At 37.7% G+C, this 24,330-nt stretch overlaps 2 protein-coding genes across 4 annotated transcripts in view; one reads left to right on the forward strand and one right to left on the reverse strand.

Moving 5' to 3' along the window:
- Positions 1-24,330, reverse strand: part of LOC135218833 (proteasome activator complex subunit 3-like) — a 326,765-nt gene that overhangs the window by 4,249 nt on the left and 298,186 nt on the right. Inside the window, exons 1-2 of one of the 3 annotated variants that reach the window (XM_064255295.1) lie at positions 3,593-3,717; positions 757-789 (exon numbers count right to left, since the gene is read on the reverse strand). In XM_064255295.1, coding sequence (XP_064111365.1) covers positions 757-789; positions 3,593-3,613 — 54 coding nt within the window. In that variant the 5' untranslated portion in view covers positions 3,614-3,717. Of the gene's footprint in view, positions 1-756; positions 790-2,913; positions 2,953-3,592; positions 3,718-24,330 lie in introns of those variants that run through there. The other 2 variants (XM_064255289.1, XM_064255284.1) reach the window with 2 other exon arrangements.
- On the forward strand, positions 18,242-23,683 carry LOC135213118 (uncharacterized). Its single transcript, XM_064247027.1, has 5 exons — positions 18,242-18,324; positions 19,414-19,773; positions 21,799-21,989; positions 23,120-23,374; positions 23,552-23,683. Exons 1-4 carry the CDS (start codon positions 18,316-18,318, stop codon positions 23,334-23,336), a joined length of 777 nt encoding a protein of 258 aa, XP_064103097.1. The 5' UTR covers positions 18,242-18,315; the 3' UTR covers positions 23,337-23,374; positions 23,552-23,683.

Genomic DNA, 24,330 nt, shown 5'->3' on the forward strand with positions numbered 1-24,330 from the left:
TCAAGGTTCCCGTTAATGTAACTATTCTCTTCTTTTAAATATTAGACTAAAATTACTGTATCAAATTCACGGGTCTTTCATATGTAACATTTAGACATTTTCTAACACCAGCATTTCAATATCCTTTTGGAATAGTCTTTCCTTCATTTAATAGCAAGATCTCAATACTTCAAAACATTCATCTCAAGGACTGAGCAACTGTAAGTGCAGTAGTGGCTAGTTTCACAAGATTCATTTTAAGACAAAGTAATGCAAGGTAAACTTATTAGTTTACTAGGCTAGTAAGCTTCACAATAATTCTCTCTAAATATCAGATATGGATCTAACAAAAAAGCTGTTTTCAGATAATGAATGCTATTGTGACTAAATTATTTACTTGTCAAAATATAAGTAACGTTTATAGATAAAGTACAATAATTTTGGAAATGTCATTTTTGAATTTCAAGCAGCTTACTGAAAACTGTGAAATTATAAGATTCAAAGATTGCAAGAACTGCAATGAAAAATAAGCACAGTATGCATTATAATTTTGCTTACTGGGGAGACTGTAATTACTGCTCTATTTACGATATAATGCTATTGAAGAAAATAATGAATACAAATACATAAATTGCATCTCTCTAAGTACGAATCATATATGTAGAGAAATTTTGTGTTAAAGAACTTCTCAGTTCAACAGAGAAGACTCTGCATTATGTAATGCAGTCCTCTAATTCTTAATGTACTGAAGGGCAAACATTAAAATTTTACACTCACCTTATCTTTCACGGAAAGCTTGTATGATTCAACCTGCAAAGCAAAAGTTTCTCTTTAGAAGGTGCTAAGGTTATGTACATGAACAAAAGTTAATATGCTAATTCTATATAAAAAAAAACAACTTCATAATCTTGCATAAATGACTTAAATAATCAAATTCAACACCATCAGAAACAATACATTAATGTCTTGTTATCTTCCTAAGTGATGATCCAACAATAACAAAACTAGGATAGTGTAAAATATACACTGAAATGTCAATCTATTACAGAAAATTATTTGGAAAGGACAGTATCCAATCTCAGAGATCATAAAATCCCAAAAGTAAAAGTCATTACAAATGTCAAATGGATAAAAACCAGGGCCCTTGAAATGCCTTTCTCACCTTCCGAAGATCAACACAGCTATAATTGTTTTGTCAATTAATAATTCATCTCATACATACTGTAGAGTAGCTTGCTGGGATGGGATGGGGGTAGGGCGGGGGTAGGGGGGAATCAAAGGTCAAGAAAATGTGCTGCGGCCTCCTCTTAAAATCAATACTATCTAACAATTTTAAAATTCCTGGTTTAGGATCACTACTCACTTTTCTTCCTAAATAATCTACACAGGCCAATCGTAAATGTACAGACTTTTAAATGAAATTTACTTCCAAAAAAGCAGCCCCGTTCACCATTATAGAGGGGAAGATTATTCTACTGTAATATAGAACAAAATCTCATTCTATATGCATCTGCAATTTCCAAGGTCAAATTAAAACCTTGAATTTACTGTAGCCTACTATTTTAGGATTTTCAATCTTCCTTGACATAACTGAAAGGCCAATTACTCATTTTCATATTTAGCATACATATATACCTTAAAAAAACTTGAAAGAAACCAAAGGCATTATATTTACTTTCGACATATTATTACAATACTGCAATGTACTTGTGCACTTGTACAATACTACTTACAAATATGAATAAGATAGCGCATCTGATAAAATTCCAATTTATTTTTATGTATTTGAGGCGCAAAATAGCACAGGTATCATGGTAGGATAAAATACTCTTAATTATATACAGTACTAAATATGCATATTGACATGTTTCAAAAATGTTTTAAAAATGAAAGTTTTTAAACTTGTTTCCCCAATCCCCCAAAATAATATTTATCATCAAATCAGTTATTAATCTTTAACATCATATGCAGATTGAGAAAAAACAGATTTATCACTGTAAAACTTGAAACTACTTCTGGGGCCTTGTTCCCGCCAGTTGCTGGCCTGACTATTTACTCTCTCTTGTTCATGTTTTTTATTTTTAATTTTTATGGTTTTTATCATCACTGTTTTATGTTTTATGCTCATCTCTCACTGTTTTATGTTTTATGCTCATCTCTTATAATGTATATAAGACCCTGCTACCATTTTGACAATGCATCAAGCAGCATCTAGGCCTAAGGACCATCAGCAAATTTTACTGGTGCTCTTTGTCATTATTATTATTTATTAAAGTAAGATTCTAGTAACTAGCCCACTGAGCTGATTAATGGCTCTCAATGGGCAATTAGAAATTACTGTTGTATTTTAACTTATGATATTGTATTTTGGTAATCTGAAATTGCTTCTAGGACTCAAAAACAGGAAGCGTACATTGGAACAACCTCATCGGGTGCTGCCAATAGGCCTACATAGGGAAACTAGCCTAGGGTTATAGGCCTATGTCAAAAGCAAATGCAGGCCTAGGTGCACATCAGAATAGTATGAAGAAGGGCTACTATGTGACTTAGTGAGAGGAAAACAGTGTGATTTAGAGGGCTAGTGTGAGTTAATGTTAAAAGGATTAGCAAACATAAAAACAAAATAGTGTGATTTAGAGGCATAGTGTAAGTTAATGTCATAAGGATGAGCGAAAACGAAAACAAAATAGTGTGATTTAGAGGACTAGTGTGAGTTAATGTCATAAGGACTAGCAAAAATAAAAACAAAATAGTGATTGTGTGACCTAGTGCAAGTTTATGTCATAAGGATTAGTGAAAATAAAAACAAAATACTAGTGTGATTTAGAAGCATAGTGTAAGTTAATGTCATAAGGATTAACGAAAATAAATGTTTATCGTACATCTGAACAGCCTTATTATTATAGCAGTCTTCCAGAACCCCCCAAAACAAACCTTGTTAAACACAGCTGGCGACATTGACAGTGAAGAAAACAATGAAATGCTTCGTTGTAAAGCTTTGTAGTAAACAAACAATTCTAAATAACAATGAAGTGACTTTGTTACGAGCACGTTACGTTATTACTTTTCCTCCATTGGCTGTGTGGGGGGAACCTCGCGTCGAATTGGCCACGAAACCTCCCCCCAACCCCACCAAATAAAAGCTTTACTGTAAAACCTCTATGCAATGTAGAATGTTACGTTACATACAGCGTGACGATGTTACGATCGCCTACGAACATGACTTAGTAACGTTACTACGTTTACTTTGCCTCCATTGGCTGTATGGGGCCTCGCGTCGAATTGGCCACGAAACCCCCAACCCCCAATAAAAAAAAAAAAAAAAAAACACTTCACTGTAAAACCTATATGTTACGAAGTGTGTTACGTTACAAACAACGCTTTGCCGTTACGATCGCCTACCAACGTCACTCAGCAACGTTAAAGCACGTTACGTTAATACGTTGACTTTTCCTCCATCGGCAGTGTGGGGACCTCAGTAGTGTCAAACTGGCCACGAAAATGGAAAAAAAATTCGGCAAAAATGCCACGTCTGCGGCTTCATCACGCCACGAACGGCGTAGATTTCGACGCTTTAGTAACCTAAGGACACTGACACTTCCTCAAACCTCACCTCCTGTAAAAATTCTGCCATATCTCGCGCTGAAACACGGTATAAACAAAGCTGTCTTCGGCAGGACACAGCGACCAGCGGTTTTGTTTCTCTTGCGAGAGCAATAGACGCCTGAACCGGCGGCGACGACAGCCGACTATAAGGGATCGAAACCTGCTCCTACTTCTCCACCCCCTCCCCCTTATTCTTCTTCTTCTCCTCCTCCTCCTCTTACTCTTTCTCTCCCACCTCCACCTCCTCATCATCATCACAGTCACAGTGTCATAACGCATGAAAGAATTATTTACTCTACATAAATCAGTCATTTTATGATAATCTCCCTCCTTCTCCGCCTCCTCTTACTCTTCCTTCCCCCACCTCCACCTCCTCCTCCTCCACCTCCTCCTTCTCCTCATCATCATCATCATCATCATCATCATCACAGCGTCATAACGCATAATAGAATTATTTACTCTACATAAAATCAGTCATTTTATGATAATAATTCCATTCTTCTTCTTCTTCTCTTACTTTCTCCACCACCTCCACCTCATCATCACAGTCACAGCGTCATGACGCACGAAAGGATTATTTATCCGTCTACCTCATTTACTCTACATAAATCAGTCATTTTATATTATAATAATCTCTCTTCTTCCTCCTCCTCCTCCTCTACTTCCACCTTCTACTCCTCATCACAGTCAGCGTCATAACGCACAAAAGGATTATTTATCCGTCCACCTCATTTACTCTACATAAATCAGTCATTTTATTATTATAATCTCTCTTCCTCTTCCTCCTCCTCCTCCTCCTCCGAGGGGGATACTCCCCCCCCCCCCATCTGATCACTCCGCTCGACCATCTGACTATTTCATGAGGAGAATCCATGTCAAATGTCAGCTGCAATCACTTCTTCCCCTTTTTTTATTCATCCTAATTTCGCTTCATTTGACTGTCAGGCATCACGCGCGCTCTCTCTCTCGTTCCAGTAGGGTTTCTTCTTCTTTCTGGCGTTATCTTGAGAGCTTTCTTCCTCTCTTTTTTTTTATCCTAATAACTTCGCTGCGTTTGACTGTACACTCATCACGCTCTCTCTCTCTCTCTCTCTCTTCCCAGTCGGTTTTCTTCTTTCTGACGTTAACTTGACAAGGTTGTCTTAATGCCTCATATTTTCTATGGATTTTCCCCCTAAGGATGCGCTCTCTCTCTCTCTCTCTCTCTCTCTCTCTCTCTCTCTCTCTCTCTCTCTCTCTCTCTGTCTGTCCAGTTTGACATTATAAATTCCGAAGTAGTGCGGTAACGAAGTAGTGCGGTAACTAAATAAACTAGCCTTTGAAGATGTTAAAGAAAATTGATCAAAATTCCTGTAAATCTGTAACCAACATAAAAAGAACAATAAGTTATTGTTGGCATACAAATACACTATACAGTTCTTGGATGTTTATGAGAAAATATAATAATATACTGCACATCTATATAGACAGGCGTTCCACGCGTACGGCAAATGAAATCATGAAAATTAACCGCCATTATAAGAAAAAAAAAATGGCTTGCTGCGTATGCAAGAGTCACCGACATGTCTAAATGACGTCTAGTTTTGTCGTGTGACATCTTTAGCGACAGGTACAAAGTATATTTCGGGTAATTATATATATACAAGCCGTCACCAAGTAACAAGTATAGGCTACATATGAGCGCGCGCGTATATGTGTGCTCGCAACTCAGATGCAAGGTTACTCAGGCAGCACAAAACGTTTGTGGGGAGGGGTGGGGATGGGTGGGTTTGGAAGAAGAGGCTATAAAAACAGGAAGTGGTGGGTTGAGGAAATTAGGGGGTGTCACCAAAGGGAAAAATAGGCAAGTGTCGGAAGAAGAGTAGCGGGACAAAAGCTCTGGTCCTGCGGTGGGACACATCGAATAGATGTTCTGGCGAAGGCCAAACCACGTGAAGAAGAGGAGACATTTTTTTAATATTTACGAATAAATCGGAGTCAGTATGGTGGTGAGAAAACTTGTAAAGGCAGAGAGACAGGTTATAATGGATCTTCGATAAAAGTGAAGAGACGCTGTCTGAGGCGAATGCAACCCTGTAGGTTTTCGAGGACTTGCTGAATGTGACAGACAGAAGATAGGCCTAGGTTAGGGACGCGAGAGGGGATAGGGATGGTGTAAATTAAGGATCCTTGTGGTAATGACTGCCGATATATCACGCCATTAGTAGAATGAATGGAAAACCTAATAGTCCATCGTGGTGAAAGTATGAGTGGACGACCAAGATGGTGTGTGTGAAATATTTTAGAATGACTGAAAGTTCAAGACATGTAGGGAGACACTACACAGATAAGTAGTTGTAGAGACAAGACATAGAGACAGATAGATGGATGAAAAAAAAATGCTTCACTCTCAGAATACTGTTCATCAAACTAGTCCGATTTCGTTAATACATTATCAACAAGTGCTGCAAAATACAAAATAAAAAATAAAAAACGGGACACAGTTCCAGTGAGTTAAAACGCTTCGTCTACCATCAGTTCTCAGGGTGTTAGCGCGCTCTCTCTCTCTCTCTGACTGTCTTCAGCTAACTATTTAGACCATCTCCTATAGATATTCTGTTTGGTCCAGCCTTAGTAAAGCTGTTAATCAGCTCAGTGGTCTGGTAAAACTAAGATATACTTAACTTCAAACTATTTAGCAGAGCATTTCAACCTACCACGCTAGCGTCCATTCTCCATGACTTAGGGCGCACTGCTCTAGTCATATTCTCAAGATATACCAGAAGGCTACAATGCCAGTAATATAGGTCTATCAATCTCACCAAGAAAGGATGTAATGTCACTTGATGCATATTAACTATCCGTCGTCGTCATTCATCAGACTATGTAATACTATATAAGCTCTTACCTTTTACTGTATTAGTTACACTTTTTTTTTTAGCATTTCTTTTTGTTTTTGCTTCATGATATAGGCCTATCAGGGAGTTGCATTTTTCAGTTTTATTTTTTTCTCGAAAGGAACGTGTTTCTGTTGGATTAATTATACTAACACTATGTCATTATTTCTGTCAGTTTATTATTTAATGCGAAGAAACAGACCTATCTTCCAGACGTAATTCTCATTAAATGACCCTCCCGAGTTATTCAATGATTTTACAAAGCTGAGGAATTCTCTTAAATGTGTCCGTGACATGCCTTATAAGCTTTTTACTGAAAGTAACATTTACATTCTAATATATATATATATATATATATATATATATATATATATATATATATATATATATGTGTGTGTGTGTGTGTGATATATATTGTAATGGACCGCACTCGGTCCTGCAGGATCTAAAAAAAAAAAAATGAAATGGAACTGGAATGCCTGACAGCAGTTGGGACAAACAAAGGAGAAGGAGCAGAGCAAAATCACAACAATTGCCTTAATATTAGTTATTTACACAATTTTTATTTACATTTATACAGCTGAGACCGGGTTTAGTAAGTAAAGCAATTTACATAAATTAACATAACCAAAGAGTCAGTTCAATGAATTTAATACAAAAAATAGCCAAGTAGTTAATTATCAAAAAACTCGTAAAGTCAAAATATTAACTGGAAGACAAAAAACTTAACTACAAAATCAAATACAATTTAACCATATCAAACTAATTCCCACGCAGCATAAACCATTGAATAAATAATAGGCAGCATAAATAATCAAAATACATAATCAATAATAAAGCAAATAACCATAAACCGGCAGTATGAAAAAATACTAAACAGCAGCATACCAATTATACAATAATACATCAGTGGCAAAAAAAATAAACTCACACCGCATCATCAAAAATAGCGTAAATTCAGGTAGCCATTACACAGTACATAAAAACTGCAACAACAATCTCCATAGAGATAAAGACAGACCAGCTGTCAACACGAGAATGGACACAGACAGACTATCTCCGCAACACGCCAAAGCAGCAACCAACTGCTAACCGGAACAACACATCCATCACATAAGTGATTACGGCCGAATCATCTGCTGCCAAACTGGAACAAATCCGTCCCACAGATGACCATGGTTTGATCATCTAACCATCCTCCTGCTACCAAAGCCAACAGGTAAGGTATACCCGCTGCAAACGCCTCCATGCTGCTATGCTGCCGAGGACCTGACTCTCTGCCATACTAAACCCGACTGTCGACTTTCAAGTTGAGACGACAGACGTAAACTTCCCCCAAGAAAAACAAGAACCAGTAAGGAGGCAACAACCCACTATGGGCAAATGATTGTTCAACAACTGAACGATACCTCACACCTCCTTACCCAACAGAAAAAAAATTATATATTTTTTATTTTTTTTTCCACATTCACCATACTTTTCTCCGATGTTGTCACAACCCTGCCAGTCCAAAACAGAACCAAATCCTGTCACACGGTCGCCAATGTATGGACCGCACTCGGTCCTGCAGGATCTAAAAAAAAAAAAATGAAATGGAACTGGAATGCCTGACAGCAGTTGGGACAAACAAAGGAGAAGGAGCAGAGCAAAATCACAACAATTGCCTTAATATTAGTTTATTTACAAAATTTTTTATTTACATTTATACAGCTGAGACCGGGTTTAGTAAGTAAAGCAATTTACATAACATTAACATAACCAAAGAGTCAGTTCAATGAATTTAAAATACAAAAATAGCCAAGTAGTTAATTATCAAAAACTCGTAAAGTCAAAATATTAACTGGAGACAAAATTAACTACAAAATCAAATACAATTTAACCATATCAAACTAATTCCCACGCAGCATAAACCATTGAATAAATAATAGCAGCATAAATAATCAAAATACATAATCAATAATAAGCAAATAACCATAAACCGGCAGTATGAAAAAATACTAAACAGGCAGCATACCAAGAAAAATTATACAATAATACATCAGTGGCAAAAATAACTCACACCGCATCCAAAATAGCGTAAATTCAGGTAGCATTACACAGTACATAAAAACTGCAAACAATCTCCATAGAGATAAAGACAGACCCAGCTGTCAACACAGAGAATGGACACAGACAGACTATCTCCGCAACCTGCCAAACAGGCGCAACCAACTGCTAACCGGACCAACACATCCATCACATAAGTGATTCGGCCACGAATCATCTGCTGCCAAACTGGAACAAATCCGTCCCACAGATGACCATGGTTTGATCATCTAACCATCCTCCTGCTACCAAAGCCAACAGGTAAGGTATACCCGCTGCAAACGCCTCCATGCTGCTATGCTGCCGAGGACCTGACTCTCTGCCATACTAAACCCGACTGTCGACTTTCAAGTTGAGACGACAGACGTAAACTTCCCCCAAAGAAAAACAAGAACCAGTAAGGAGGCAACAACCCACTATGGGCAAATGATTGTTCAACAACTGAAGCGATACCTCCAACAATATATATATATATATATATATATATATATATATATGTGTGTGTGTGTGTGTGTGTGTGTGTGTGTGTGTGTGTGTGTGTGTGTGTGTGTGTTTAGCATATGTGTGTTTGGAATGTTATGTGACATCCATATATAAAGAATAAAAACTATGTTGTTAATTAAACCAATGACCCAAGGGGTCATATAGGAACTTGCAGGAGTGTGAAACATGATTAATGAAATGTTAACAAAGCGTTGATGTTCTTATATCAGCGTCCTAATTAGTAGACACCTGTAGTTATCATATCCATTGTTGTGTGAAATGTCAACAATTCTGTCGCTTGAGAAACCATGTTGCCGCTCTAACCACAAACCATGCTACGTGACCGACCCAGTTACGTATTGTTTAACTTCTACCTTTGTCTGTATCTTGACAGCGTTGTGCTCACCTATTTTGAATTCTTGTAAACCGGAATTGTTATATCAGACTTCAGCTAGCACTCTTCATTGGAAGACCTATCAAAACCTTCTCTATATCTCTTCACGATGTAAGATGAAGAAGAATATACCTTATTTTTGTACTCTGCGCTTCAACGACTCAACCCCTACATCAGAAGGAAGCAATTAATGAACTTAAGAAAATATCACCAAAGCCGATGAGACTGAGTCAATGATGAAGAGTATTTACCCAACGATATCTGCTTTGCAGATCAAATAAACAACCCAGTGCCCCGTTTGTAAACGTAATACGCGAGCACTGAAATATATATATATATATATATATATATTATATTATATATATAGGGTATATATATATATATATATATATATATATATATATATATATATATTTGTGTGTATGTGTGTAGTACACACGTACTTGACAAGTGGGTCAATGCGTTTTTATCTTGACAGAATCATGCGGCATATGCAGCGTATATTTTAGATCAATGTATGCTGTTTGTATAAGCTTTGCACTAACAATCCTGAGTATAGACACTACACAAAACTTCTATAATAATAAGAGAATTGTTACGCCCAAGGTCTAAGAATTTCATTTTCCCCGTCACATCATATTTCAAACTGCTAGAAAAATGTAATTCACATTTGTCAAGATACCACTCGATGATAAAACTTTTTCTCTTTTATTTACCCAGATGACAATATTGCCCTCAGTCTAGAGCGACCTGCATCTTTCACGTCTTTTCAGAAAGAACACAATGGACGTTTCACTAATGATAGAGTACTTCACTTGAACGGTGTATTTGATTGTTTTTAAAGGTCGAATAGTTGGCGGAAGTTTTCTCAGGTTTAATGTCATGCAGAGACTCCCCCTTTGCGCGCCTCCCGGAGACGAACGTAGGAGGGGCTCTGATCTCTTTCGGTCAGATGGTTTGGTGAACCTCCTGCTGGATGTTCGTGGCGCTTATACATTTTCCGCGCACGTGTTCACTAGCGCGGTTTTCAATTTCAGACATTTGATTACGTCTAATCTTTCTCGGTTCCGTGATGCCTAAATATCGAGGGAGAAGACACTGGCATGAGCCTTCAATAAATTCTGAGGATCTGGGTTTTTCATTTTCGCGAGTTAGAAATATTTACTTGTTCATTTGACCTTCGGCGTGTTCGTGTCGAATTTCATATATCAATACGCTATTGTTTCTCTAAATATTTAACTAGTTTTCGGCGAATAAGTAACGAAAGGCATCTGATGCGTGACAAAGCGTCAGCATCTTGGAAGTTTTTTTTTTGTTTTTTTTTTTTTTCGTGGTCACAAAACGGTCTATACAAAGCACTTGAAGTCAATAGCAGGTCGTTCTTTGGTGCCTGAGAGATAGGAGCCGTTGGCCAACGGTGTAAAGCTATTAATAAAACAGCGCAGAAAGTATATCTCAGAGAGGGGGGGTAAAGGGCAAAGCAATGAACGTGATTAGGAATGCAGCGCGGAGTATACGTCTATCTCCCACGGACTCGGACCACGGACGTCGGGCCGTCATAACGCCAGTTTGTTTCAAACCTTCGTGGGGACTGGGGAACTGCCGGCCACTGGCTGATGTAGCTTAGGCCAAAGTAGACCTATGCTTGGGCATAATGTCAAGAGACAAAAATAAATAATTCAATCATTCTGGCGATGATACTCTCTTCTCTTCAAATGCAAACTAACCTTAATAATTAATGCTGTAAATCAGGTTGTATCGTCACAAAATAATTCTTCCCTAGCCGCTTCTCACTACAAAAGGACTCTCTCTCTCTCTCTCTCTCTCTCTCTCTCTCTCTCTCTCTCTCTCTCTCTCCAAGAAACTACCTGAACAAGGAAATGCTAATGAGCAAGGGGGTTGGAAATTAAACTTCGGCCAGAGATATTCCTCATGAGCTCGAGAAAATTAAGGTTAAAACACTGCCTTAGTTTCTCTTTCTTATTTTGCTATTTAAGCACGCACTTATCTGTTTGTAGGCTGCATTATGCATTTATTTTGGATTTTTTTTTTTCTTGTTCACTCGTGGCCGTTCTATTTTATGGAGTCTCCCCCTCCCCACCTTTTTAAATTAGTGGACTCGTAGTACGTTTCAATCTGGTATTTGTTAATTTTCTATAAATATATATATTAATATATATATATATATATTTATATATATAATATATATAATATAATATAATAATAAATAATATAAATTATAGGTATTAATAATATATATTATATATTATAAATATAGATTATAATATATATATATATATTATAATATATAATATATATAGAAATATAGTATATTATAATATATAAATATATTATATTATATATACTATTATATAATATATATAATTAATATAATATATATAATATATAATATTATATATATCCTAATATGGTAAGCCTGTATTATTATTAATGATAAACAAAGGGGGAATTTCGTGGTTAATTACTTTCTATTCCTTTACAAGAACCGGATAGCTGAAGTAAACTTCTGTAATAAATTCGCTACTTTTCTTTATAAAACGCCTGAAAAGTGGCTGCTTTACGACATCCCAGTGAAGAACTAAGAAAATCGTATGAATGGAAATGACCAGCTTAATAATAATAATAATAATAATAATAATAATAATAATAATAATAATAATAATAATAATAATAATAATACAAGAAAAACTATTCATGACCTTTGGAAATCTGATACACCAGCTATATATACGCTGATGAAAAGAAGATACTAGGAAGAATAATGAAGACTCTACATAAATTGAATGCCGTAGAAACAGCCATTTATAATAATAATAATAATAATAATAATAATAATAATAATAATAATAATAATAATAATAATGGAGTATAGTATCTGAAAACAGTTCAACAATCTGTCCAGACTTAACTGACAAACAAAATCAACAACTCTGTTATTGGAATGACTGACTACACGAACAGACAAATTTTGAAAGCAACTCGACTATCAGAAACGACAGATTAAACCAGGATTATCCTTTAGTGACCAATATTTATGGATATTTATGGTAAACTGGTCGCCTGCATCGACTAATCACCTTGTCAGTCGGTCTGTCTCATCTGCACAACCGTCAAAATTTTTCATTGCTAGATTTTTTTTTATAAGCTTTTTTGATGTATTATTACAAAGACGTTACAATCCAAGCATCAGCGTTTTTGGGCGGTTTCTGTGAAGCTTATGTATGGTACTAAATATGCCATGGATTTGTTTCTTTATTCGTAAGCTCTAGCGACCCCTCGTAAGGTGTGATACTCTTGTTATTTCACCAAAGGGACACAGACTGAGGGACTGCTGGAGACCATCATTGCCTGCGTTCCCTTCCCCAAAACCTAACAGTACTTTTACACCCTACCACGCCATGTTCTTATCTCTCGTTAACCGCACTTCTCCCTCAGTGAAGCGTTTACCGATCTTACGTGAGATGCTTTCTGATGCTAATGGTGCCTAATGGAATACTACCTACAGCTCCGGAGGTATATACACAGAATTCGATCGTCCCTGCCATGGTCTATGAAAGAGAGAGACTTTCTTAGACCGTGCTGGCGTGCTGTCTCTAGCTCTCTGCTACTAACGGAAAAAGGTGACATACTCTCATCAAAGGGACCAGGGACCGGGGACACCGAATTCATTTCCTTAGGCAGGATTGAAGGGGGAAGGTGCTCACGTTAAACAGAAACAGGGAATGGATGTATAATTCGTTTCTTTATGCATTCACGGTCAGACCCATGGGGCCTGGATGAATATTCTCCACGGGGTTCACAGCGCGACAGTCCTTAGGCCTATACAAGGGAACGTCTGACCTTAGATGGAAAGTGTTCTTACGTTACGAACTCCAGCGGTTGGGAAAGTGGTTGTGTATACAGTCGCTCACTTTGTACGTTTGTTTGTTTATTAATTTAATATTTTTGAGGGGGTTGGGGGCTATAATAAACGTCAATAAGTTATCGAAGGGTTTCAATAAAATTTTGTGGAGTGGGCTATGGGTCAAGGCAGAGGTAAAGGATCTCTAGTTTTTTTTCTTTATATAAATAGCCGTTATGCTTTACACAATTTTTTATGGTCCTGCAGAAGTAGGCTAATTAACACAAAAAACAATGATTCAGGTGGATAAATACTCCAGAAAATAAACTCACGAACATATATTATGTTTACATAACGTGTGTGTGTGTGTGTGTGTGTAGAGAGAGAGAGAGAGAGAGAGAGAGAGAGAGAGAGAGAGAGAGAGAGAGAGAGAGCAGGTTCGGTCTAAAACAGTTCATTTATACATTTAGTCTGCTTATACTTGAAGTACTTATCATCAAGGGCATTACTGCTGCGAACTGAGAGAGAGAGAGAGAGAGAGAGAGAGAGAGAGAGAGAGAGAGAGTACATTTAGAATTTTTCTCTGCCTAACATCTCAAGTTCTCACGTCTGGGGTTTTCGAAGGAAGTACCAGGCCACTTAGCTACTAATGGGTTTGAGCAATTTTACACTCAACATCATAACATAATTCTCAGTTGGTCTACTTTACAAGAACCTTATAATAATATTTCGTTCTTAGCTCGGTTCCCGAAGAAGGTGGCTAAAGTTTTTATGCAGTGTAAATGGACTTAGTACCTGCTGCAAATAATACTGCTCATTCGGGCGTGAGTCCTACAACGTAAAAGGGTAAATAATAAAATTTATAATGGACGCTTTGCAATCCATGTTTCGTCGTTCTAATTCCTTCAATTAATATATGTTTGTGAAGGCCAGGAAATGTCAGATGCACTTTGTTAAAGGGAGGTTGGTTTATAAATGGTTCAAATGCCAACTCATTGTACTTATAAAATTATACTGGCAACAGAGAGGAATTCGAGTGTAAAGTGGGCGTGGCTTAGCCATGAAGCATTCAATATTCCTTTCAAATTCGCATGGCAGTGATTATACATACAAAGCCTATAGCTATTTAAAGATTAATATACCTGAGTATTTCAGAATGAGAAAGTGTCCCTTTTCAGTGTCCTTGTTCACACAACGAGTAAGAGATTGTAGTAAAAAAAATGAATGATACTTGATTTTGTATTCCGCAAGCATAGCTACTGATTATATTTCCAGTTTGGACACCTTCATTGGGGCATAGGAAGCGTATATGTATCCTCGTTATGGGTTTGTAGAATGTTTCAAATAAAAAAAAAAAAAACATAAATGGACAAAATCGAAACTCGAAAGTGTCATTAAGATGTGAAATGATTATATAGGAATGGTCTGTACTACATGTTGGCATACGCCGGCCTAAAAAAAAAAAGGACGAGAGAGAGAGAGAGAGAGAGAGAGAGAGAGAGAGAGAGAGAGAGAGAGAGACTGATTTATGGCAAGATTGTGCCCAAACTTTCTCCAACTGGGAAGAAAGGAAAGAGAAAAATGCCGGTCAGTCGAAAAGTTATCAAGTCTTCAAACGCACGATATAGATGTCTGTCTGTAAGGGAGAAGGACTTATATATACACATTCTGCAGTGTTTTAGTTTAGTGAATATATTTTTCTACTCTCGATTTCATGCGCAAATAAACTCTTTGAATATTACCAAGGACACTTGAACGGCCGTAGGGAATCTTTATTTGACATTTGACACGGGCTTCACGGAATTACTTATGCTGCCGATCTGCGGGGAGATCAATACTGATAATTAAAATTTTTAATTCTCTTCTTCACAAGGAAGATAGTTTAACAAATATTTATCTATTTATTAATTATTATTATTATTATTTTTTTTTAATAAGCGAGATCTCTTCTCTCTGTATTTCCTTTTACCTCCTCTTACTTCTTCCTATTGAACACCATAATATTCTTTGGAAGCTTTAATTTCAAGTCAGTGGCCCCTGAGGTAGGCTTGTTCCAAATGAATAGGGTTCGTCGACTGAATAATAATAATAATAATAATAATAATAATAATAATATAATAATAATAATAATAATAATAATAATAATAATAATAAGAAGAAGAAGAAGAAGAAGAAGAAGAAGAATAAGAAGAAGAAGAAGAAGAAGAAGACGAAGAAGAAAGTACTACTCATTAATGTCGCAATACCATGGGACACCAGAATTGAAGAGAGAGAAAGGGAAAAAAAAGGATAAGTATCAAGACCCGAAAATAGAAACGAGAAGGATATGGGATATGCCAGTGGAAGTTGTACCCATAATCACAAGAACACTATAATAGCCACGATCCAAAGATCCCTGAAAAGGAACCTGGAAAAATCAGATGCCGAAGTAACTCCAGGACTCATGCAGAAGAGTGTGGTCCTAGAGACAGCGCACATAGTGAGAAAAGTGATGGACTCCTAAGGAGGCAGGATGCAACCCGGAACTCCCCCACACTATAAAAAGTACCCAGTCGAATTGGATGACTGTGATAGAGAGAGAAAAAAATAAATAATAATGTTGGACTCATGAAAAAGCTTCTATGAAATCCCAAATATCGAGCAAGTATGATTATCTGAGCTTAAATGTAATACGTAAACTTTTAATATATATATATATACATATATATATATATATATATATATATACACATATATATATATACATATATATATATATGTATATATATTATATATATATATATATATATATATATATATATAATATATATATATTCTCATAAAAATCCTTCCAGCATCTCTCGGGTGAACAATGCCAGGTTGGGTCTAGATAAATTATATAAAAGGAAATGAAAATTCAGACGTATCTTCATCTTGAAACCACTGGAGCGTCTTCCTGGAGGAACATATAAAAGAATTGGTCAGTCACAAGGGAATAGATGTGGCCGGGATATCCGTCTTAAGGAATCTGAACTCTGGAATTAAGAATTACTCCGTCGTAAATTTTACCTTAGGCCTATGTCCCCATACTTCCTTTTAAGGAAGGGTCATTTTTTTTTTCACCAGACGATAGCCGCAGTTTCCCAAAATTCTTGGATTATTACCCAAAGTTTTCCATCCGATATGAACCTTTCGTTCTCCCTCGAGACACTATCCTACTATAATTGGATATGTCTATCCGTCCGTCTGTCATTCAATCACAGCTAAACGGCTGGTCCGATGGGCATGAAACTTGGCACGATTATAGTGGGGACCCTTAAGATGGTTTATAATGGGGTTTCATGCTACCCACCCCCCTAATTTGGTAAATACTATTATTTCAGCAGATGAAACCTATTCACACGGAACAAGCACACCAAAAGGATCACTGACTTGGAATTCGAGCTTCCAAAGAATGTTGGTTTCGACCTCCCACCGCAGACACAACACCGCAGCAGAAACTGATCATGATACAGCGCGCATTTCATCGCCCTGGGAATGGAAGCAAACCCGCGACATCTAAGTGACATGCCAAGACACCAACCACTTTACTGTACCGAAATTCCTCTGGAATAATTTGCGACTAGCAAGGGAAAATTTGATAAAAGGTCTTAATGAGATGGCTAACAGATTTCACAGCTGTAAGACATGAAGAAGTATTTTTATTTCTCTGGGAAGAGGACGCAACGAGTATCGAAAACCATATTATAACATCATGAAACCACAGAAATGATTTGCGATGTCTGTGACAACGCAAAAGGATAAACGTCTAAAGACTACAGCAAAAATGACGCTAAGATTTGTACAAAAATAGAGACGATTACCTGACGAGTCGTAACTTTTGAAAAAATATGCAAATTTGTCATTCTTAATTTTGCTTCTTGCATCTCGACAAACAGTTGTAATTGTGAAATAACTGGGTTTGTTTTAGATAATTGAATTCAATTTTCTTCTTTTCTTGACTGTATGAGAGAACCCTAGAAAAAACGAAGTTTTCTGTTTAGTGTTTAATATTTCTCTTTTATACTGGAAAACTGGATATGGGGGAAAAAGAAAGTAGCGAGTGATTTCCAAAGCTCGCCAGGGTATGAGAGAGAGAGAGAGAGAGAGAGAGAGAGAGAGAGAGAGAGAGAGAGAGAGAGAGAACTTTCTTTATGATGAATAATAATGTGCTGAGATAAATATATTAAAAATGAGTTTAGCCACATGGAAGTAGTAACAGTTATTGAGAGAGAGAGAGAGAGAGAGAGAGAGAGAGAGAGAGAGAGAGAGAGAGAGAGAGAGAGAGAGAGAGGATAATTTATTCTTTTTAGAGGAATGTTTAGGTATTGGATTACCAGATTATATACACCTGGAAGGGCCAGCGGTTCCTAGGTACCTGTCCTAATTAATCATTCACACAGTCAGGTAAGAAGTGGGAGTTTGTAATACCTGGCGTTGGTCTTAATGCTTGGGCACACGGAAGTGAGAGAAAGTGAATCCAGCACACAACGAAAAGGAAATACGAGTAAAGAACAGAGAGAGAGAGAGAGAGAGAGAGAGAGAGAGAGAGAGAGAGAGAGAGAGAGAGAGAGCAAAATTGTCAAACCTTAATAAAACAGTTTTGCTTTTCCGTGTGTGTGTGTGTGTGTGTGTGAGAGAGAGAGAGAGAGAGAGAGAGAGAGAGAGAGAGAGAGAGAGAGAGAGAGAGAGCAAAGGGTAAATCTTTAATTTAAAAAATGTGTTTGCGTGTGCTTGCATGTAAGAGAGAGAGAGAGAGAGAGAGAGAGAGAGAGAGAGAGAGAGAGAGAGAGAGAGAATATTCAACCTTGAAATAAATCCGTATCCTGTGACAAGGAACTCGACAGGCAGGGAGGGGGCGTGGTCAGAAAAACAAGCAAAGGTATAAAAGGGGGCGGAGGCGAAAAGGGAACGTCACAGTGTTACTTTTACTCGGGTGGAGACAACCCAACCTTTAGTAGGCCTGCTGGCGGTGGTGGTATCTAGTAGAACTTCTTCTGGTACTCCTCAAGATGAAGGTGGTGAGTAATTTTTTCACTTTTTCGTATTTAGCCCTCCGGACCTGACCTCTGTAACCACCTAAGGTACGCAATCTGTTTTTAAAATTATAATTTTTAAATATTTTCACTATCATTCTCAATATTAGTATTGTCACTACCATTATTGCAGTTACTATCTTTACTATTTCAGCTACTGTGTTGATATTACCAATTGTCGTTTTTATCAGTTTATCTCGTGTTGATTGATTGATTTTGCATTGTCCTCACTTTGTATAACCTATGTATATGGCCCTGAGCTGAAATTATTATTATTATTATTATTATTATTAATATTATTATTATCATTATTCTCGATTTTCATATTACTTTCTTCATCAAATAACATCATCAAAGGACACCAGTAACAAATTATACAGAATTTATGCCAAAGGCCCAGCGCAGGGACCTATGAGATCATACAGCGTTGAAACGGAAAAAGTCAGTAATAAGGTTTGAAAGGTGTAACAGGAGGAGAACCTCAAAGCAGTTGCACTTTGAAGAAAGAGAATATGAACGGATGGACAGTAAAAGGAATGAAAGGGGTTGCTGCTGCTAGGGGCCTAAGGAGGAAGGGACGCTTCAAAGAACCCTTAAGTAATGCTACAGTGCACCGCATGAGGTGCACTGTCGGCACTGTACGATGAATTGGTCGAGGGTTAAAACAAGAAACGTCTAAAGACATCGCGGTGATAAGGACAAGCTGTTAATACGCATGCGCGTGAAATAGGATGGGCAGATAATAAAGGACTAAAAGCATGCGCAAACGTATTCAAGTGTGTATAACTTATATCTTTTTTTTCGGGGGGAGACATGGGAAGGGGGGAATCTTAGTTTAAAATGTCTAAAAATTCGCAAGGTCACAAGCCAGACAATTCTACAGCTCAAAAATCAAGTTACTACACGATACAATGGAATGGTATGAATTGAGGGAATTCAGGGAGGGAAGCGAATAATAATAATAATAATAATAATAATAATAATAATAATAATAATAATAATAATAATAATAAATAATAAACAAATATCTACCGGTCTAAAGACGCCATCCGAATGTATCTGTGTCCTTTCCAGTATCTCGTAGCATTCGCCATCGTGTGTTACGTGTCGTCTGCGGAGGGAACCTTCCTCTTCCTTCTGAAGAAGAAATTTTTGTCGAATGAAGATGACCAATTCCAAGGAGCCAAGTACTTATTGCCAGTTCCTGCCCCACAGTCTAATTACGACTCGCCCCCCGAAACGTATGGTCCACCTCCTGCAACGTATGGTCCACCACCTGCAACCTATGGTCCACCTCCTGAGACCTATGGTCCGCCTCCTGCAACATATGGTCCACCTCCTGCAACGTATGGTCCACCTCCCGAAACCTATGGTCCGCCTCCAGAAAGCTACAGTCCATCTCAAGTGATACTCAAACCACAATTTTTCGTCAAGGTAAGTGCATGGTGAATGGAATGGTCAAGGTGACTGTGAGGTGTTTACTGACGTACACAATAGGCAAATATTATCTACAGATATACACACAGAGAAAACATCTGCCTTCGTTGAAATTTCTAGTCTTCTCTTGAATAGTGCAGTTATGAAATTAGTTTTATAATGGTTGCAGGTCCACTATAATATAGCATGCGAGTATATGGTCTTTAACGGATATTAAAAGCTTTCGAACCTTGTACTAGGTTCGAAAGCTTTTAATATCCGTTAAAGACCACATACTCGCATGCTATATTATTGTGGACCTGCAACCATTGTCATTAGTTTTATACCTACATTAACTGTTATTACATACATTATTATATAAGGAGGGACATAAGTATAAACATACCCAATTTAAATAATTGTATTTATATACATTATTATATACGGAGGAACATAAGTATAAACATACCCAATCTAAATAATTGTATTATTGTCGGTGTGCACAGATAAATACTGAACCACAGATTTCATGACAAACTTCGCCCCTATGACCACTTTACATTAAGCTTGTTTTTGCATGTGATCACTAATAGGAAATCTGACTTATTTCGAACTATTTCTGAATGGAGATAATACTGTCAAATATCGCTACCGGTGCGTCTGCTACGTCGTGGAAGTTATGTTCCCGTGAATGAGAATATATAGAACTGCTTCTTGACGCATGAAAACCTTATTAGACTCTTTTCAAAATTAATTTTCTTAGATCTAACATACTGACTACTCACGATGCGAAAGGATAGCTGGCTATTACTACCTGTGGAATATATCTAAGATTTTGAAGTATACCTTTGTCGTCCAAAAATTTGGTTAAGGATTGTACTTAGGATATCATAGCCACTGTAAGCGAACATACAATTATCATTTGGCCATTCATTTCTAATACGAAGCTTAGTAGCGCATTACGTAGATAGCAGTAAAAAATACATTACGTAGATGGTAGTGAAAAGCACATTACATAGATGGTAGTAAAAAGAAAAAGAGAGAAAAAAAGGCTTATAAACACAAGCTTTCTTATGGAGGGGGGGGGGGGGGTGGGGGGGGGGGGGGGTGAGGTTAAGAAGGTAAATGGAAGACTGGACAAATGGAGTAATGAATGCAAATAAAGATGGTGAAAATATGGTGATAACTGATTCGTTCATATCTTAGGAAGCAGACATAATGGAATATGGTTGGATGATACATAATTGTAGAGTAAGAAAAGAGCATCATTACCTGCCATTTAACACGGTCAATGGGCCATCACTATTTTCGACTGAACGCAATATTGCCCAGTAAAATCATTCATCTGCATGTTGATACGTTTTTAATGATGTGGCCCACTTATTCGCTTGTGTAATTTGGTTCGTACGTTAGTCTATCTGGGCCATTTGATATTACGGAAAAGTGTTAGTGGATTTCATAGAATTTTGTAGTGGTCTAGAATTTTTATCTAATGTTTTTACCAGGTTCTTCTTAATCTTGTTCTTATTTATCTGTTGAGTAGGATAGAACACACCCAAACGCCTCACTGAGTACAAAAAAGGACTCCATCCTACAAGACTTGTTAGGAATGGAAAGAAAAAGAAGGAATTCCTGCAGAAACAATAAATAAACAAGCATAAAAATACGAGTTTTCTGTACAGCGTATAATGCTGGATGAACCGGACGCTCGATCATGGCTAACTTTAACCTTAAATGAAATAAGACCTACTGAGGCTAGAGGGCTGCAATTTGGTACGTTTGATGATCGGGGGGTGGATGTTCAACATGCCAATTTGCAGCCCTCTAGCTTCGGTAGTTTTCAAGATTTGACGGTAACCGGATAGACAAAAAGTCATCACAATAGTTTTCTTTTGGAGAGAGAGAGAGAGAGAGAGAGAGAGAGAGAGAGAGCAGGGTTATCATCTCGCTCTCTTCGCTAGCACAGTCCGCATTTATATTCCAATTCATATGGTTCTCTATCACTCTCTGAGTAACAACCCCACGACATCTTCTTCCCCCTAGGACAAGCCCATCGAAATCCCCGTGCCCAGGCTGACCCCGGTGGTGAAATACTTCCCCGTGCCCTTCCTGAAGCCCGAGATTGTCAAGACGACCATCCACCTGCCCGCACCTGATCTGGGAGCGATCAAGTCAGACCTGGAAGCCCTCAAGTCCCTAGGCGCCACCAAGCTGAAGAAGGAACTCCCTTTCCAGTACGTATCTCAGGACCTTCTATAGTAGATTCACATCAACCGTGCATTGGATGTCTAGGCCCGTCCCTTACGACGCCCCTGATTGGCTGTTGATAAGCCAGTCACAGGGCTGGGAACTCTCAGTCTCTCTCGAGAGTTTACATGGGTAGGATGTGTGTTCCACCTCTCCTGAGGTATACGTTATAGGCCCGTCCCTTACGACACTCCTGATTGGCTGTTGATAAGCCAGTCACAGGGCTGGGAACTCTCAGTCTCTCTCGAGAGTTCACATAGGCAGGATGTGTGTTCTTCCTCTCCTGAGGGATACGTTTTTATAACGTATACCTCAGGAGAAGTGGAACACACATCCTACATATGTGGACTCTCTCGAGAGAATGAGTTTCCAGCCCTGTGATTGGCTTGTCAGCAGCCAATCAGGAGCGTCGTAAGGGACGGGCCTAGACATCCAATGTACGGTTGATGTGAATCTACTATATCTGATTATACAGTTCATTGGATGTATAGAATCTATTGGTCACATTTTTCTTTTATCAGGGTGAGTCAGCAGTAGCCTAACACTCCCTACCAAATACGTGGATTCAAATCTCACCAGGGGATGGATAAGCTCTACTACATTTATTTCCCTTTCAAATTCTAAGCTCTTACTTACATCCTATTCAAAAATAGAGAAACAGAGGTTAAGATATGATGGATTTAAGAATGAATTATCCTCGATTTACATTTTCGATTGCTTTCTTCCAATTTCATAACGAATAATTATTATACTTTTAATGCCGTTAGCAACTAGAACATTCTGATGCAACAAAAACTAGACAGCACGAGTTCAAAATAAAGCTTTTTTAAGAACAGGTGAAGTTTATATAATGAAAAATCTTGCCATAAGAGTACGGTGATAAAGTACTCTTCTTCTTCTTCTTCCCAGCTTTATCCCTATTCGGGGTCGCCGTTTTTAATGTCTTCCATCTACCTCTGTCCTGTATCATTTGCTCCCGTACTTTCTTCTCCCTCACAATCATCTCTAATGCAGTTTCTCCACTTAGTCTTCGGTCTTCCTCTCCTTCGCGTTCCATCCACCTCCACATCCTTTATAAACACTTTACAACTGCATTTTATTTAATTCTCTGCTCCAGAGCTTCCTTCGAGGGTCACCAAGATTTCAAAGCCTTCAAGACTGCCCAGTTTTTCCCTGAGCAAGTTCCTACAGTCACCCAGTCACAGGTGCAAGTTTCCCACGATTCTCCTGGCATTGTGTTGGGGCAGTCCTACGGCCCCCCACCCCCCCAACAAACAAGCCAGTCGTACCTCCCGCCTTCCCAGACGTCGAGCTCCTACGCGACGTTGAAATAACGACGGAAACAGCCATGAAAAGGGAAAGACAAACCGAGGTATTTAACCAAGATTTTCAACAAGTTAAACTTATCTTTAAACCCAGGATCAAAAAGATTAAACTTGGCTAGATAGTTTCGTTGAATTGCGTAATATTTAAACAGTACATGTAAAGCCTTTTTTCATTATAAGAAAACCTACGTTTTCAAACTCATCAGCGAATTTTCCATCTTCAGATGTGCGGGGAAAATCTGTTTGGCAGAACGATTGTTCTTCTTCGAATGGACAGACATCCCTGGATGAGAGAAAACGGAGTTCAGAGACGATTGTTTTAAGGGGGACTTATGCAAAGGGCATCTACTCTTTCCTAACAGAATTTCATGTCTTTTTATAGAATTTTTATGTAAATAAAATTTTATAACACCTTAGAATGATGATGTTTATATTTTTATCCACACATTTAATAAATCTGATATGTATTAATCTTTTATACCGTACAATACACGTAAAAAATAGACAATGGTTTTTATAAAACTTGAAGACCAGATAGTTCGGTTGATAAAAACATGTTGTTTGTGGAAACGACGCTTGAAAAATAAATCTACCATAGGTTAAATCTATCAGATTATCTTACTTATTCAAAGCTAATAACGAAATAAATCAGTACAGAGTGAAATAAAATGGTGATGATAACTGAACCCTATTTTTTGTCTAGCTTCCAAGGCATCAACGTTATGTTACTTATAATTTCTGTTCATGAAGGTAAATACGTTACTTTTCAATACGTTTCCTCTTAGCCAGTAGCCTTCGTTCCACTTGGGGCATCAGCAATATTAGGCGTAAGTAACTTGGCACTGAAGCCTTGTAAAATGGGACAAGATTTATTATAAAAAAAAATTTACTTGGGTCCTGGCAAAAGAGAGAACAAATCTTCACCTCCAACTGGGATGTCTCCTCCAAAACGACTGTAAAAGTCAGGAAAAACGGAGGACATGACGAGAATTCCAAATCTTGG

Source organism: Macrobrachium nipponense, chromosome 19, assembly GCF_015104395.2.
Source record: "Macrobrachium nipponense isolate FS-2020 chromosome 19, ASM1510439v2, whole genome shotgun sequence".
Taxonomy (NCBI): Eukaryota; Metazoa; Arthropoda; class Malacostraca; order Decapoda; family Palaemonidae; genus Macrobrachium; species Macrobrachium nipponense.